The following is an 18,523-nucleotide window of genomic DNA, read 5'->3' on the forward strand; positions in this document are numbered from 1 at the left end:
GACCTTACGTATTAAGCAATGATGTCGTAAGGTCACACATGACTAGGGCCAGATGAAATCTGCTGACACTTTTGCTTTTTCTGTGTAATTTGTTTTTTAAATCTGCGGAATTCTGCTAAAATTTAAGCTATAGACGGTTACAGCTGTAACAACATAAACAAGAGGATTTCGTGGTCAACACGTAACGTCCGGTAAGCTCCGCTAAGAATTAATAACAACAAAGTACTTTAAATGTAGTTTATTTTTATAACAAGCAAAATACACATAGATGACCTAGGAAACCAAAACATTTGTTATTTTCGACGAGGTATTTGTTCAAGAGTTCAGTTTAGCAACTAGTCAGACAGAAACAGGAAGTAAAGTTTGGACCAGATGCGTATCGCGTCACTGCATGTGCGTCAGATGAAACGGTCTATAAATATTACAAAATTGCATCTAAAATAATTACTTTTTAAAGGCTTACAATGAAAATGAATACACCAAACCAATGAGTCCTCTGAATAAAAAACTGTTCTAAAACTCAACATTTTAATAAAAAAAAACATAAAATTATACAAAAAAGTAGTGCTTTTTGGTTAGTAGCCTTATTTTTTAGGTTTAATTACACAGAATTCATGATAAATTAATGTATTTCCTAAAGTGTCATAAAACTGGGGCCCCCCTGGCACCATCTCGCGGCCCCCAGTTTGAAAACCACTGATGTAATGAACCCTATTTAATAGATTTTGTGGTTATATATCCTGATTAACTTTTGCAGAAGTAAAATGGGTTGTAAACAGCATTTTGTAACTATAGTCTTGAATTATAGTCTAGACGTTTTGTCATGAATTTTAAAAGTTCGTAGTAATGTGAAATATCAATAGTTTTAATATCAGAGCAAATTTAGTATGCTGTTGAATCAACTCATTTTAAAGGTTAAATATTATTATTTTAATAACAATGACACATAGCCTTCAAGTAATTGTAAATCAAGTAAACATTGCTTCAAGTTTGCTTCAAGTAATTATTCAAGTAAACGGTCTGTTATAAAATAAAGAACAAAGTAATAAATGAAAAGCAGGGGAACAAATTGAAAGCATAAGAGGTAAACAGTGCTGGAAGGTTTTTCGGGGTTTTAACAGCAGCATCAGATAAACATTTAAACATAAATAAACAAAATAATAAAAAGAAAGTTCTTATTTAAGGAAATGGTTTATAGAAAAATGAAAATGCAGGCTTGTAATTGAGATCATCTGTTGATCTTTAGGCAAAAATATGTTCATGTTGATGTAGAGGGACATAAAAGAGCACAAAGTAATCAGAGCTATTATGCGACAGAACGCAGACAGAGATAATACAATCACACATAATGTTAATAACACAAGCTTTGATCGCATTGAAACATATTGTCATATTTGATTTGCGCTCAATATACAAAGTATTAAAATGCATCACTTGAATCATATATACTACTTTTGCAAACAATCAGAAAAGAGGTACAAGAATGTACAACAGCTGTCACTGAGGCCGTACCCTTTCAAAAAGTACACTTTTGTACCAAAAGGTACATATAAGAACCTTTTTTTAAAAGATGTTTACTGTATGTCTTTCTTTGTTCAGTCGATGAGAATTACGTTTTTTTGAGGAAAACATTCCAGGATTTTTCTCCATATAGTGGACTTTAGTGGACCTCAACAGTTTACAGTTTCAATGCAGTTTAAATGGAGCTTTACCTAAACAATCCCAACTGAGGCATAAGGGTCTTATCTAGCAAAACAATCGTAATTTTCGCCCAAAAAATTAAAAATATGCACTTTTAAACCCCAACTTCTCGGCATTAGCCGATGCACCGGTGCGACCTTACGTATTATGAATCACATCGAATGGTCACGCATGATGTATGCGAAACTACCGTTCCAGTGTTTAAACGTGTGGAGAAATAAGACCTTTTGACGTAATTATGTAATATGTAAGGTCGCGCTGGTGCATCACATGGCTAGTGCAAGACGAAGTTGTGGATTAAAAGTACATATTTTTGTTGAAAATGACGATCGTTTTGCTAGAAAATACCGTTATGCCTTGGATGGGATTATTTAGAGCCCTTTGAAACTGTTGAGGTCCACTAAAGTCTACTATATGACGAAAAGTCCTGCAATGTTTTCCTCAAAAAACGTAATTTCTTTTTAACTATACATACGGGGCGGTTTTCCGGACAGGGCTTTTCCTTGTCCCAGACTAAAATGCATGTTTGAGCTGCTATAATTTAATATTTTAATATTATTTATCAATACCATTGTTTTGCCCCAAGTGTTGTTTTTTGTAAGGTTTGTTTGTAAAAAACGACTTACATGTCCTAAATTAACTAAGGCTTAGTCCTAGATTAATCAAAACCCTGTCTGGGAAAGACATAAACATTTTGGATAATGTGGGGGTGAGTAAATGATCAGAATTTTTTATGAAAGTGGAGTAATCTTTTAATACCCTAATGATATCATCATTGGCTATTGCTATAAATATACCCCTGCTGCTTATTACCATATGTTTTGTGATCCAGGATCGGGTTGGGTAGTGTTATTTAGCCAGGTGCCTTAAGTTGGTCATTACTCAATACTTCAGATAAATGTGGTAAATGTTATTATTGCATAACACAGGGTTCCCATGGATCCTTGAAATCCTTGAAAGTTTGTAAATCTGGGGGGGGGATTCAAGGCCATGGGAAGTTTTTGAAAATAAATATAGATACAGGTCATTGAAAGTGCTCGGATCTATTTTGTGCAAGAAGTTTTCTGGGGGAAAAATCCACATTATTCCATATTAATCCATATTAGTGTAGTGTAGGATAACAAAATAAAAATTCTAGAATTTTTAAGCACACGTGCTAAACTGTTAGTTTTAAATGCGTATATCTTTTGCTTAAATGCTTTTTTGCATAGTTTTGTTTGACACATGAAAACGTCTCGGGTTACGTATGTAACTGTTGTTCCCTGAGAAGGGAACGAGACACTGCGTCTCCCTTGCCATACTTCCCGCGTCCCTGTAACGCCGTCTTTGGCAATATTTCAGATAGCGATATACTTCCTGACTCCCGCGTCACCCTGTCTTTGTTGATAAGCCTCATCATTCTTTGAATTTGATATAAACATTCAGACGCACTTACCCCTGGAGGCGTCCCTAAAGTGTCACCGCAGTGACGCAGCGCGAGTTCCCTCGAAAGCGAACTGTAACAATGTATCTTAAAAGTTAACACGACGTAACCTTGCTCTCACTTGAAATATGTCCTCACATTTAGTCCTTGAATTTGAGGGTATTGGACCTGGAAAGTCTTTGAAAGGTCCTTGAATTTGAAGTTAACTAAGGTGTGTGAACCCTGATATCAACTTAGTACTCAATAACTACAGTAGTATGCCACAGATGCTGTATGCACTTAGTTTAATGCCCCACTGTTTTTCTTTGTTCTTCAAAATATTTTTTTTTTGATAAAAATTGTTGTTTTGGGTTTTTTGGTTAATATGGAAGGAGATGGTGACCGCCTCTCTAAGCTTTAAAAGGTTTCAAAAGTGTTAAACAAATAAGTTCACTCGATTCGTGCCATAAATCTTAGGTGTCCTAAAGGCATACAAAAAAAAACTGTTTTGTTTTGGTGAAGAACAAACTAAAATACAATCCATTATTCGATAAAAGTCTCTCTTCCAATACACATTCTCTAGTGTCTGAACTTTTCTTTAGGCGGTTTTAGGATGTTTACTTTTAAATAATGTGTAACAACTGAAACGACAGTGATCCTCAACAAGAAAGTACAGGAGTGTCTTCAGGACACTTAAAATATACGAGGCGAGTTATTTATTTAACACTTCTGGGTCCTTTTTTAAAGGTTAAAGGGTTTTCTGATTACTAAGATCGTGGGTTCACACCAGTCGGTTTGAGGTGTCAAATTTGCGTGTACCGCGCCTAGTTTGCCGCTTGAACATTTTGAGTCTACTCGCTTCATTCGTGGGTAAAAACCGCGCGTGAAATTCTAGTCATGGGAGGGGCGACTGCGTTCACTTCCTGTAATCACGTCACTACTAGAGCAAGCTCCTGATTATTTAACGCGGTGCATTTTTTCGCCAAAGTTAAAATTTTCCAACTTGTGCGTTTGCCGCGGCAACGGCTCCTTCGCGCGAACAAAGCGGAATTGCGTTTACCGCGCCGCGCTAAACACCTTATTCTCCAGACACGCGTCAACGCGTCTCCACATTGACTTAAAGGAATAGTCTACTCATTTTCAATATTAAAATATGTTATTACCTTAACTAAGAACTGTTGAATCATCCCTCTATCATCTGTGTGTGTGCACGTAAGCGCTGGAGCGTGCTGCGATGCTACGATAGCATTTAGCTTAGCCCCATTCATTCAATGGTACCATTTAGAGATAAAGTTAGAAGTGACCAAACACATCAACGTTTTTTCTATTTAAGACGAGTAGTTATACGAGCAAGTTTGGTGGTACAAAATAAAACATAACGCTTTTCTAAGCGGATTTAAAAGAGTAACTATATTTTATGGCGTAATAGCACTTTTGGGAGTACTTCGAAAGTGAGAAGGGGAGCGGATTTTTCAGGCGAGTCGAAGTACTCCCAAAAGTGCTATTACGCCATAAAATATAGTTACTCTTTTAAATCCGCTTAGAAAAGTGCTATGTTTTATTTTGTACCACCAAACTTGCCCGCACAACCACTCGTCCCAAACAGGAAAAACGCCGATGTGTTTGGTCACTTCTAACTTTATCTCTAAATGGTACCATTGAATGAATGGGGCTAAGCTAAATGCTATCGTAGCGTTACAGCGCGCTCCAGCGCTTACGTGCACACACACAGATGATAGAGGGATGATTCAACAGTTCTTAGTTAAGGTAATAACATATTTTAATATTGAAAATGAGTAGACTATTCCTTTAACATTGAAATCACTCGCACTTGACGCCTCTACCGCAGCTAGTGTGAATGCAGCATGAGAGTGGGTCGATCACCATCCACTCCAATAGTAACCAGTAAAATCCATAACACTTCATAAAATAATTTGAGTTCTGAAGAACAACAAAAGACATTGGGGATCAAGCAATGTGAGGGTAAACAACTAATATAGTAAATTAACTCTCTCTCTCTAAATAGTTTTGGTGTGAAGTCACATAAATAACGTATATAATTATTGGCTCATATAGAAATTTAGCTCTTATTCATTTATAGCTTCTAGTGCACCGCACATTTGTTTTGAATCATAGGTAGTAATGTGGTTATGTTATCTCATCTGCTGTTAATGTTAAGGTGGTAATTGGAGTTCATTTAATAAAGTAGAGCGGATTATATAAAAACCGATAACTCATCACACATGGTTTCTTGGGAAGCACCAAACAACATTAATAATCTTGGATTTTTATCATCTGTCTACAATTTAGACGTCTTTGTGAATGATTGCGAATTTACTGACCAGTTTAAATGAATGAAAAACAGTAAAATGGGTCACTATTGATTGACATGTTTAGAGTTTTATACTGCATATTTTAACATGTTTAAACTATTTATGTATGAAAAGATATCAACGAGATGTTTTGTATGTTGGCAGATGCTAATTGCATCCTATTTGTAATTAGAACGCACATTGTTTGCATTTGTATTCGTTTTGCATCATAGTAATAATGGTCATTGATGTTTGTTTGTATGTAAGTGTATACATACTACATGCACAATTAACAATATTTTATATTGCTGTATATATAATAGTTTTTATTTCTTTATAGTTTTTTATTGTATTAATTTATTTGTTTTTCCTAAGACGCTTCTACTTAGAAACAAATGTGGCAGTGTTGTGATTTATCCCAGAGCTGGCTGGTTTGGCTTTATTGAAATATGGAACTCTTTATTTAAAATGGCTGTGCAGACAACCAAATGGGGAAAATAGTTTTGCAGCCAAAGTCACTGAAAAGTCAACGTTTCAAGAAATGCGTATGAATTTGGCTCTCTTGTGTTGATGCTCACAGGTGCCGGTTGCCAGCGTGCCAGCTGGTGTTCACGAGGCTGGCAAGACCATCGACAAAACCGAATCTCTGTTCACCCAGGAAAGAGACCCTCGCTTCAGCGACATGTATACTGGAATCTCTGGATGTATGTTTCCGTATTATATTTCACACATAAGTGATCGCTTTCTAAATATTCAATTTATCAAAATGACACTTTATGCAAGTGTAAAAAGACTGGAGTTTGCAAATTACACTAGTCAACATTTGAAGTGGATTAAAACCTTTCCCCACCAATTTGATGAATGTTTTTGATCCACTACAAATGTTGACTAGTATATTTTTATGCATGCGATAACATGTATGCATGCCAAATGTATAATATTATATACTAATACTTTTGCTTTTACTACTAGGTATGCACAGATACAAAATGTCTGTGCCGATACCGATATTCGCTCACTTAGAATGACGTCTACCGATACCGATAAATACCGCTATTTACTCCTTATTTCAAAGTATTATGTTAAGTATCTGTTGTTATTGTCACAATTCCTCATTCAAAATAATCAAACAGCATGAGTTCTGATGTGCTTTCTGCCCTGTTTGATCTGCCCTGATCATCAGCTTTTTTTAAACAATCGCCCGAAAAATTTGCTTTTACTTGGCCGATATATCGGTGCATTTTTCCCAAACATTGTTGAAACATAAAGTAAATCAATCCGTATTCTGAGTGTCTTTAGTCATAGCTGGTCATAACTGGTTTAGGTAGTTGATTACCTGTACTGGCTTATGAGGTACTGTATAGACGGTTTCAACAGCAACAACATAACCAAACGGCTTTTGTGGATATATATATATTTTTTTTTTTTTCAAATATCATTTCAAAATGGCCAAAAATATATGTGCTGAAATATATTTAAAAATGTAATTTAACAATATTTTGTTGTATATTTTGAAATATATTTTAGAAATAAATATATTTTAAAGCATTTATATTCAAAAACGTTGTATGTTACAAACCTGTAAACATAACAGGTTTGAAAAGATTAAAATTAAATATATTTTCAAATGCAAAAATATACTTATAAAGGGGGTCGCACACCGGACGCGCAGCTCAGCATCGCGCCGTTCTAAAAAAATTGAACACGTTACTTTCTATGAGTATACGCACACCGGCGCCGACAGGAAGTTGCTCAAATCCCTGTCACGCCACAGAGCGCCACTCACATAGTTTAACATTAAATAACATCATATTTGTTCCAAATCATTAACGATTAACATTGGCTGCTAACATACAGTATATTTAGAATTTTGAAGTAGAAACTATCTGACGAAGCTCACGCTATTTAATGTGCACTTCCGGTTTACGGTACCTCCGAGTTGTTCTAAACGCGACGCGGCGCGACGCTGAGCTTCGCGGCCGGTGTGCGACCCCCTTAATTGTATATTTTATACATAGTTATACATTTTATTCCTATACTTTATACATTTTATACAAACTTTTATATTTTGGCTAGGAAAAATATATTTTTGCCGTTAGGTTGTAAAATTAGAAATGTATTTGTTGCTCTTAAAAAATACATTTTGAAATATATTTTAATATATGAATGTTAAAGCTAAACATATTATTAAAATTAAAAAAATACATTTAATTAAGCTTTATTTAGCATATATTTAAAGCAAATTTTTGGCTAGAGAAATGTATTTTTTACTATATGGGATACAATGTTAGATACAGGTCCTTGAATTCTTCCCTGGCTGCCAAACCTCTCCACACAGTTGTGAGTGATGCTCGTCTTCTCCCCTCATCTTTAGCCAACCCAAATTTTTTTTTTTCGACAAGGTACGTTGCAGCGATCACTTTAGCCACTAGCCAGAACGATAAATGAATACATAACGGAGGTTCACTTTAGTTTAGGCTAGGGCTGTCACAATGATTAAAAAATCGTCTCACCGTGATTGTTTGACCTCATCGCAATGATTTCAGATCATCGCAATGATTGCACATCTCTCTAAAAAACACAAGGGGGAGCTGCAGTACCCATATAAAAGAGACCATATCAGATGGCGCTCCTTAACTGACAGTGTAACGCGATATATTGCAAAGTCATTTAATAAAGTGGAAAAACAGCTTTTTTTAAAAACTTTTATAAGCAATATGAACTGCCAGGAAAAAACATCCAAATTTAGGGAAGTAAATGATGGTATTCTTAAGGATCTGTAAGGAATTGATTTTTTTGCAGCCACTACAGACATGTGGTCCAGTGCTAATATGACCTTAGTAGGATTGGCTACTATTTAAGGCCTGTTCTGGTTATATATTCAGATTTTTTATTTTCAGTTATTTTTAACACTTTTATTGTGTTTATTGTAAATGAAGAATTTTCAGTTTTTGAAAGATATTTTCATTAAATAATTACTTATGTGTTATGTGTATTTATATTTAGTGTCAGGTTAACCTTGCAAAAGATTTAATTTAAATAAATCAAAAATTGTTTCGTAAATAAACAAACGAATAAAGTGTATGAGAATTAAATGGCAAAGCAATAAAACAGACAATTAATCGTCATAATCATCACAATTTAAAAAATTAACCGTCAGCCAAATTTCATAATTGTGGCAGCCCTAGTTTAGGTGCGTAACTGCGACTATGAGCGTGCGTCTGATAAAATTGGCTATAATGGACCATGCTGGTCATTCTGGTTAAGGCTGGTGGTGGTTTTTCCACACACCTCCTCGAGCATGTTTTTCCCAGGATTGAATAAATCATTGTGAATATCTAGTCTTGCGTAACGCATACTACGAGAATCCCAGTGATTTAAATGAGACCGTTGGAAGCTAAATGCACCTTAGTCAGCACTATAGAGCACATGTTTTCTTTCTATCCTAACTGATAAATCTAATACTTAAGATGTTTTGGCATTCTTTCCACTGCTATCTGTTTACCCCTCTTCCCTTTGTTCAGCATCTCTGGGGCCAATTAAGATCATGTTGTAATGTGGGATGTGATGTGGTTGCTTACCGTAGCTCATTGCTTAAAGAACAAGTTCACCAAAAACTGAACATTTCCAACATTTACTCACCCACATGTTGTTCCCATATGACATTCTTTCTATTAAAAATGCACAAAGAAGAGTTCATAGCTCTAAAAAGGATAAAAAAAACACCATAAAAGTATCCCGTGCCATACTACGACGTTACGTCCGTATACAAGTCCTTTGAAGCCGTACAACAGCTTGGCACGAGCAGACAGACCGAAATTGAAAATAATTATGTAGAAAAATGCAACTAATATTTTTACGTTGAATTAAAGCAGCCAGTTAACTTATGCTGCATACACACCAAATGTGAATGCAACGCGTTCATCGCTCTACATTACTTACGGCATTTTTACGAAGTTCGTGTTATGCGAATTTTTCACTCGACTTGAATATTTTTAACTTGCGCAAAGGCGCGTTTGAGATGAATGGCACAGAATAGCACTGCCCACTGAATGTCATTCGCATCACCCCGCGCGAGTTCGCGGCTATTTGCATTTTTGCATTGACTTTGTATGTAGTCTACTCACGCAAATTGTTGAATTCGCGTTTGATTTGTACCCATTACTTTTATTTCCCTTTGTTTAGCATCTCTGGGGCGAATGAATATCACGTTGTAATGTGGGATGTGATGTGGTTGAAAATTATTATGTAGAAAAATGCAACTCATATTTTTAAGTTGATTTAAAGCAGCCAGTTAACTTATGCCGCATACACACCAAACGCGAAAGCATCGCGTTCATCGCTCTACATTACTCACAGCATTTTTACGAAGTTCGTGTTATGCGTATTTTTCGCTCGACTTGAACATTTTTAACTTGCGCAAAGATGCGTTTGAGGCGAATAGCGCAGAATAGCGCTGCCCAATTATGTAATAAAACATAATAATTAATAACAATAAAACAATAATCGTATATTTTATACAAACTTTTATACTTTGGCCAGGAAAAATATATTTTTTGCCTTATGGGATGTAAAATTAGAAATGTTTTGTTGCCCTTAAAAAATTTATTTTGAAATATATGTTAATATATTAATATTAAAGCTAAACATATTTTTTAAATTCAAAAATATATTTAATTAAGCTTTACTTTCTAAAAAAAATATTTAGCATATTTAAGGCACATTTTTGGCTAGAGAAATGTATTTTTTATGTATCCTTACTTGAATATTTTTAACTTGCGCAAAGACGCGTTCACTCTTAGAATGAATGTGTTAAAAACAACACATTAGTGTTGATTGTGGGACGACACACTAAATGCGTTGTCCCAGAATTCACCCATCACTGTGTTATTATTGAAACAACACATTATAATTAAACATAATGTGTTAAAAGCTAAACGCACAAAGATGTGTAAAAAAATTAACATATCCTTTCTAAGAGTGTTTGAGGAGAATAGCGCTGCCCAATTATATAATAAAACATAATAATTAATAACAACAATAGTTGTATATTTTATACATACTTATACATTTTATTCAAACTTTTATACTTTGGTTTCCAATTTCTTATGTTTCATGTGTAATGTTTATCTGACTGTGTGTTTCTATTTCAATGTAAAGCGACCTTGGGTTTGAGAGAGGCGCTATATAAAATACACTTATTATTATTATTATTATTTGGCCAGGAAAAATATATTTTTTGCCTTATGGGTTGTAAAATTAGAAATGTTTTTGTTGCCCTTAAAAAATACATTTTGAAATATATGTTAATATATTAATGTTAAAGCTTAACATATTTTTTAAATTCAAAAATATATTTAATTAAGCTTTACTTTCTAAAAAAAATATTTAGCATATATTTAAGGCGCATTTTTGGCTAGAGAAATGTCTTTTTTATGTATCCTGACTTGAATATTTTTAACTTGCGCAAAAACGCGTTTAAGGCAAATAGCGCAGAATAGCGCTGCCCAATTCGTGTCATTCGCATCGCCCCGCGCGAGTTCGCAGCTATTTGCATTTTTGCATTGCCTCAATCTACTCACGCAAATTGTTGAATTTGCGTTTGATTTGTCCCTATTACTCTTACTTTTTTTTTTTAGTTGAACCAACCATGTTTTACGGTGTATTTATAATTATATTGATCGTTGTCTCATGCACCGCAACTGCTCACAATTTTTATAAAAATTAAATTAAATAGCATGTCATTGGTTTTCATGTGTCAAAAAGAAAACATGATGTGCGTGTGGGAATATAATGCACGCTTGTGTTTTTGGTCTGAATATTAATTTGGGTTTTTAACTTCCATCTCACTTTGTGTGTGTGTGTGTATAGCTGATAAGAAGATGATGGTACCGTCTTCAACCGCCGGAGGACAGCAGCTCTACTCTCAAGGAAGCCCGTTCCAGCCTGGCCACTCAGGCAAAAGCTTTAGGTACGTTTGTGTTACACAAGTCTCGAGGGCTCTTCACATTGGGTATTAGCCACTGACAAACGTGCAAAGTCCTGAACAAAAGCCAAACTCCTTCATTCAAGCACTTTAATACAAAATGCATCCTCTAATAGTCTAGCTTTTAAATATCGGCCAGCCTTGATGGTGAGCATCATAAAGTTTATTGAATTCTTGCAGTAGTAAAGTGTCATACTGAACCGCAAACATAGGTGACCCTGGACCACAGAACCGGTCATAAGGGTCGTTTTTTGAAATTGAGATTTATACAGTTCATCATCTGACAGCCAATTAAATAAGCTTTCCATTGATGTATGGTTTGTTAGGATGTTTGGCCGAGATACAACTATTTGAACATCTGGAATTTAAGGGTGCAGAAAAATCGAAATAATGAGAAAATTGCCTATACAGTTGTCCAAATAAAGTCATAAGCAACACATATTACTAATGGAATTTTTTAGATATTTACGGTAGGAGATTTACAAAATATCTTCATGGAACATGATCTTAACTTAATATCCTAATCATTTTGCAGATAATTTTACCCATAAAATGTATTGTTGGCTATTGCTACAATTATACATGTGCACTTATGACTGTTTTTTTGGTCCAGGGTCACATATTTTTTGCGTAAGGATCGCAAAAATTGTGCCTTTGACTCTGTGTTCGAATTGAGGGGGGGCTGGGTGGTCCCTGACCTCCTATAAGTATTGAGGGACCCCCTACAAAGCACAAAAATATAAATTAGGGGGGTCCACTAATAGCTAAATAATGTGTGTGTGTGTGTGTGTGTGTGTGTTTCAGCTCATCCGTGATTCACGTACCAGGGGTCAATGACATCCAGTCAACGGCCGGTTCGGCTGGACAGAACCTTACCCAGATTTCCCGGCAGATCAACAGCGGCCAGGTGTCATGGACTGGAAGCCGACCGCCCTTCTCTGGCCAGGTAAGAATGATCATGCAGACTACTTGCATCTCCACCAGTTCAAAATGTTCCATTAGTTTCATTATGTAATGGCGCTGATTTCAGATCATTCTGAGATCAGCAATAAAGGCTTTCCTGACGGCAATTGTTCGGCTTTGTAGTTGCCCTGTTTATATTTTCTCTGGCACAACTACAAAAAACGATTAATATGATAGGATAAATATTTATAGATACGTGGATTTGAAGTTTAAAGAGACAATTATAAATTAATCTTAAGTAAACACACTTTTCTTTTGGCTCTGTTGGTAGAGCAAGGCGTTGGCAACACAAAGGTCATGGGTTGAATCCCAGGGAACACGGATATTGATAAAATTGTATAGCTTAAATGCACTATAAGTTGCTTTGATGTGCAATTTTCATTGAATATTTAACACTGCAAGACCAAGCAATGTTATCTTGTGGCAATTCATACGTATTTTACAAGGTGGCTAATTCGTTTTAATTCGTACGACCACATTCGTACATTTTGGTACGATTTGCCTTTGCCCTGGTGACGTTGGGGTTAGGGGTGGGGTTTCGTTATTGTTTTTTGTGGAAGTCGTATGTTTTTGCATGATTAGCTTTGTACGAATTAGCCAACTTGTAAAATATGTACAAATTCTCCTGAGATCAGGCTCCCTCTTAGAAGTCATGGAGGGGTCTGAAATTGTCATCATAGGTGCATGTCCACTGTGAGAGACATAATCTAAAAAAATCCAGAAATCTGTATGATACAGCTGCAAATAAGTATTTGAACACCTGATAAAGTCAATGTTAATATTTGGAACAGTAGCCTTTGTTTGCAATTACAGAGGTCAAAGGTTCCTGTAGTTTTTCACCAGGTTTGCACACACTGCAGGAGGAATTTTGGCCCACTCCTCCACACAGATCTTCTCTAGATCAGTCAGGTTTCTGGCCTGTCGCTGAGAAACCGGAGTTTGAGCTCCCTCCAAAGATTCTCTATTGGGTTTAGGTCTGGAGACTGGCTAGGCCACACCAGAACCTTGATATGCTTCTTACAGAGGCACTCCTTGGTTATCCTGACTGTGTGCTTCCGGTCATTGTCATGTTGGAAGACCCAGCCTCGACCCATCTTCAATGCTCTAACTGAGGGAAAGAGGTTGTTCCCCAAAATCTCGCAATACATGGCCCCGGTCATCCTCTCCTTACTACAGTGCAGTCGCCCTGTCCCATGTGTAGAAAAACACAGCCAAAGAATGATGCTACCACCCCCCTGCTTCACAGTAGGGATGGTGTTCTTGGGATGGTACTCATTATTCTTTTTCCTCCAAACACGTTTCGTGGAATTATGACCAAAAAGTTCTATTTTGTCTCATCTGACCACATGACTTTCTCCCATGACTCCTCTGGATCATCCAAATGGTCATTGTCAAACTTAAGATGGGCCAGGACATGTGCTGGTTTAAGCAGGGGAACCTTCCGTGCCATGCATTATTTCAAACCATGACGTCTTAGTGTATTACCAACAGTAACCTTGGAAACGGAGGTTCAAGCTTATTCCAGGTCATTGACCAGCTCCTCCCGTGTAGTTCTGGGATGATTTCTCACCTTTCTTATGATCATTGAGACCCCACGAGGTGAGATCTTGCATGGAGCCCCAGTCCGAGGGAGATTGACAGTCATGTTTAGCTTCTTCCATTTTCTAATGATTGCTCCAACAGTGGACCTTTTTTCACCAAGCTTCTTGGCAATTTCCCCGTAGCGCTTTCCAGGCTTGTGGAGGTGTACAATTTTGTCTCTAGTGTCTTTGGACAGCTCTTTGGTCTTGGTCATGTTAGTAGTTGGATTCTTACTGATTGTATGGGGTGGACAGGTGTCTTTATGCAGATAACGACCTCAAACAGGTGCATCTAATTTAGGATAATAAAGGGAGTGGAGGTGGGCATTTTAAAGGCAGACTAACAGGTCTTTGAGGGTCAGAGTTCTAGCTGATAGACAGGTGTTTAAATACTTATTTGCAGCTGTATCATACAAATAAATAGTTTAAAAAATCATGTATTGTGATTTTTGCATTTTAGATTATATCTCTCACAGTGGACATGCACCTACGATGACAATTTTGGACCCCTCCATGATTTCTAAATGGGAGAACTTGCAAAATAGCAGGGTGTCCAAATACTTATTTTCCTTACTGTAACTGTTTTATTTAGATTGTTGTTATGGGGCGTACACACAAAACGCAAATTCAACGATTTGCGCAGTAGATTACATGTTAAGTAAATAAATATAAAGGCGAATACACGCAAACTTGTTCAGAGTGATGTGAATGATGCGAATCGGGCGGCGCAATTGCCACGAAAACATGCGCTATTCACCTCAAACACTTCTTTGCGCAAGTTGAAAATATTCAAACTAAGAATGACACGAATAAATCTGGGGCGAGGATCGCAATGCTTTGCATTCAATGTGTACGCAGCATTAGAGTGTTAGATTTAATTTTAAAATTATTCATTTACATTTTATTATTTAATTGTAATTTTTTTATCAACTAACGAACCACCACGGGTTCACGAACCCCAGTTTGGAAACCTTGGTCTACGTGACTGTTCTCTCTCACACATGGGTTATTCTTATTGTTAAACTCTTTTGTTTGAGAGATAACTCTGTGTGTGTTATTCGGGATGAACATGTGTTTTTGATACGTTTAGAAGAGCGTGTGTGTATTTTTTATGGGCTGTCATCTGTGTCTCTTTATTCAGCAATAAATCACTTGTATATCATATTTTTCCACGATGCAGTATTTACAACATATCATCTGTGAAGCCAAATCAAATATAAAGCCCTACGCTATAAAGAACAGAGAAATACTGTTAACCAAGTTGCTCTGTGGTTCTCCAGTTTTTGTCTCTCATCTTAACTGCTTCAGTACCATTCTTAACTGTGTCGTTATTTACACAGGAGAGTTAAAGTTATTTCAAATGTCAAAGCAAAATAATAATAGTAAAGTCCTTCTAGGGATATCGCACCACTAGCCAGCCATCTCTGCATCGCTCCGGGCAGTTATTTCAGTCATGCAAGACTAAAATCCAATCTACTTACATGGAGAAAGACAGATATCTGAATTTACAATTAAACAACGTATTTCTGGCTGTAAATTAAACCTGACATCAACTGTACCATGACTTTTGTTTCTTACGCTTAAAATGCGATTGTTTCAAGTAGTTTGCAAGCGCATCACCAGACTTGGTCACTTCCCCAGAGAATCATCAGTCTTTTTAGATTGATGATGGGTTCTTTTAAGTGGAAGGCGGGGCTTCCGTCGCCAGAGCTGCGATACTGATATTGTCCCCTATTCATAGTAATAGCAGTTCCCAATCTTGTTATCCAATATCTTTAATGTTACATTTTTAATTAAATGCATTGTTTTATTGTCCTGAAATGTAAATGTAATGTGAAGCTAATTTTGCCCCAATTTCAGATTTATCATTTATTTATTTTGAATATTTTGGCTTGCGTCCATCAAGAAAATGAGATCCCTACTGTAAAGATCAGGCAAAACCAGCCTAGGCTGGTTGGCTGGTTTTAACTGGTCTCCCAGCCTGGTTTTACCTGGTTATGGTGATGTAGCATGCTGGTTTTAGAGGAGTTTTAGACCCTTTTAGGTTAAGAGACCAGCCGACCTGACCAGCTGACCCACCATCTTGACCAGGCTGAAACTCTTCTTTGCCAGGCTTGAATTACCAGCTTAAAGGGATAGTTCACCCAAAAATGAAAATAATGTCATTAATGACTCACCGTCATGTCATTCCAAACTCCTAAGACCTCCGTTCATCCTTGGAACACAATTTAGGATGTTGTAGATTTAGTCCGAGAGCTTGTTGACCCTTCATTGAAAATCTAGTAGAAGTATACTGTCCATGTCCAGAAAGGTAATAAAAACATCATCAAAGTAGTCCATGTGACATCAGTGGGTCAGTAAGAATGTGTTGAAGCATCGAAAATACATTTTGGTCCAAAAATAACAAATATTACGACTTTATTCAGCATTGTCTTCTCTTCTGCCTCTGTTGAGAAGAGCACGCGCGAGACTAAAGTCTTGTGACTGCAGTGACGCGGACGACGTGTTATCTGGTGCGCCCCTGTTTTTTTGTGCACCTGGGATTCATTTACAGTCTAAGGGAGACACACGCTGTAAGTTTGGAAACAAAACTTCACAAACATGTTTGAGGATAACACGTCATCTATGTCACTGCAGACGCGTGACTTTAGACTCGCGCATACGCTTCACAACAGATGCGGAAGAGAAGACAATGCTGAATAAAGTCGTCATTTTTGATATTTTTGGACCAAAATGTATTTTCGATGTTCAACACATTCTAACTGACCCACTGATGTCACATGGACTACTTTGATGATGTTTTATGACCTTTCTGGACATGGACAACCATACGAAGATATTCAATGAAGGGTCAGCAAGCTCTCGCACTAAATATAAAACATCTTAAACAGTTTTTCGAAGATGAACGGAGGCCTTACGAGTTTGGAACGACATGAGGTTGAGTCATGAATGACATTATTTTCATTTTTGGGTGAACTATCCCTTTAAACCAGGTACTTCCAACCTAATCCAGCCAGACCAGCTAAGACAAGCGAAAACGTTTCCAAAATCCCTCTAAAGTATTTTCAGTAGGGATTGTAAAATATCTTATTTGTTAGATCATCAAAAAGCCAGTTAATCATTATATAATCAGGTTCCATTAAAGAAGACATATCATTAAAATCTGACTTTTTCCATGTGTAAATGCTATAATTGGGTCCCCAGTGCTTCTAATAACCTTAAAAGATCAACCTAGTAACTTAGTTTTGGTAAATCATTCTCTGCAAGCATGTGAAAAAATAGGTCATTAAATTTGGCTCCCATTGTGATGTCAGAAGGGGATGAATCTGCACTATCCAACCACGACACTGCCATTTACTGCAGAGATCAGCTCATTTGCATTTAAAAGGACACACCCCAAAATGGCACACCTACAAAGTGGCAATTTTAAACATGTTATAATAAATTATCTATATGGTATTTTGAGCTAGAACTTTACATAAGTACTCTGGGGACACCAAAGATTGATTTGACATCTTTTAAAAGTCTTGTAAAATCTCCCCTTAAAAGTTTAGTGAAGTAAGAAATATCTCTATCTATATCACTATATTCAGCTATATTCAAATATTAGCAAGATAACTAATTACTTATACGAGATATAGTTATAACAACTATCATTGATTAACATGTGTAGTGTTTGGTGCAATGCTGTATAATATTTTTAGCACTTGTATATTAACATATTCTGTAATTCAAACACAGCAGCAGATTCCGGCACAATCCAACAAGGCCCAGTCATCACCGTTTGGCATCGGCTCCAGCCACAGCTACCAGGCCGACCCGTCGTCCTACAGCCCTCTGTCCAGCCCCGCCACCTCCTCACCCTCCGGGAACGCCTACTCTAACCTGGCCAATCGCAACACTGCTTTCGGTAATACCTGTTTATTTGGCACGTATTTGTTTACTTTGGTAACAGTGATGCTAATACCTTATCAATTACCTAAAATGATATTTAAATGGTTAGTTTTATTTAAATGGGCTTTCAAGGCCCACAAAGACAGTAAAGTCGGGTGAGGTGTGTGTATATATATGAAGAGTTTCGTTGCAAAACGAGATAAATCCATTTTTTTAACATTTTTGTCAAAACATGTTTATTATTATGTTGTCATGTTATTATTTTGTTTTATGGTGCTACTTGGCAGTATTTTTTTTAAGCTGTGAAGGTTTAAATCAAAACAAACCAACTGCAGTTGAATTTATATTAATTGGAATTCACAACCAAAAAACTAGATTTCTGAACAATTAAAAAAAAGGTGGTTATCTCGTTTTACAATGAAACTCTTCAGATATATATATAACGCAAAAATCGCCTCTACTGTGTCTAGTTTGCCGCTTGAAAATTTTTAATGCATTCGCGCGTCTAGAGCAGTAGACGCGGGCAAAAGGCAAGCATTTTACGCGCATCAGAGGCGAAATCTGCTTCTTGTGGGAGGGGCAAGTGCTATGCGATTGTCTGTTTGCAAGATTGCAGGGGGGAAATAGTTTAAAAAACGGCAGGAATGCCGCGGTTCGATAACATCACGTGACTCAAAAGTGAAAT

The 18,523-nt window shown here is 36.6% G+C and overlaps 1 protein-coding gene across 5 annotated transcripts in view; it reads left to right on the forward strand.

Annotated features, from left to right (window-relative positions):
* Positions 1-18,523, forward strand: part of arnt2 (aryl-hydrocarbon receptor nuclear translocator 2) — a 144,342-nt gene that overhangs the window by 107,416 nt on the left and 18,403 nt on the right. For 3 of the 5 annotated variants that reach the window (XM_073859868.1, XM_073859870.1, XM_073859871.1), the window contains 4 exons: positions 5,996-6,119; positions 11,287-11,386; positions 12,206-12,347; positions 17,686-17,854. In XM_073859868.1, coding sequence (XP_073715969.1) covers positions 5,996-6,119; positions 11,287-11,386; positions 12,206-12,347; positions 17,686-17,854 — 535 coding nt within the window. The remainder of the gene's footprint in view (positions 1-5,995; positions 6,120-11,286; positions 11,387-12,205; positions 12,348-17,685; positions 17,855-18,523) is intronic. The other 2 variants (XM_073859869.1, XM_073859872.1) reach the window with 1 other exon arrangement.

Source organism: Misgurnus anguillicaudatus, chromosome 21 (assembly GCF_027580225.2).
Source record: "Misgurnus anguillicaudatus chromosome 21, ASM2758022v2, whole genome shotgun sequence".
In the NCBI taxonomy this organism is placed as follows: domain Eukaryota; kingdom Metazoa; phylum Chordata; class Actinopteri; order Cypriniformes; family Cobitidae; genus Misgurnus; species Misgurnus anguillicaudatus.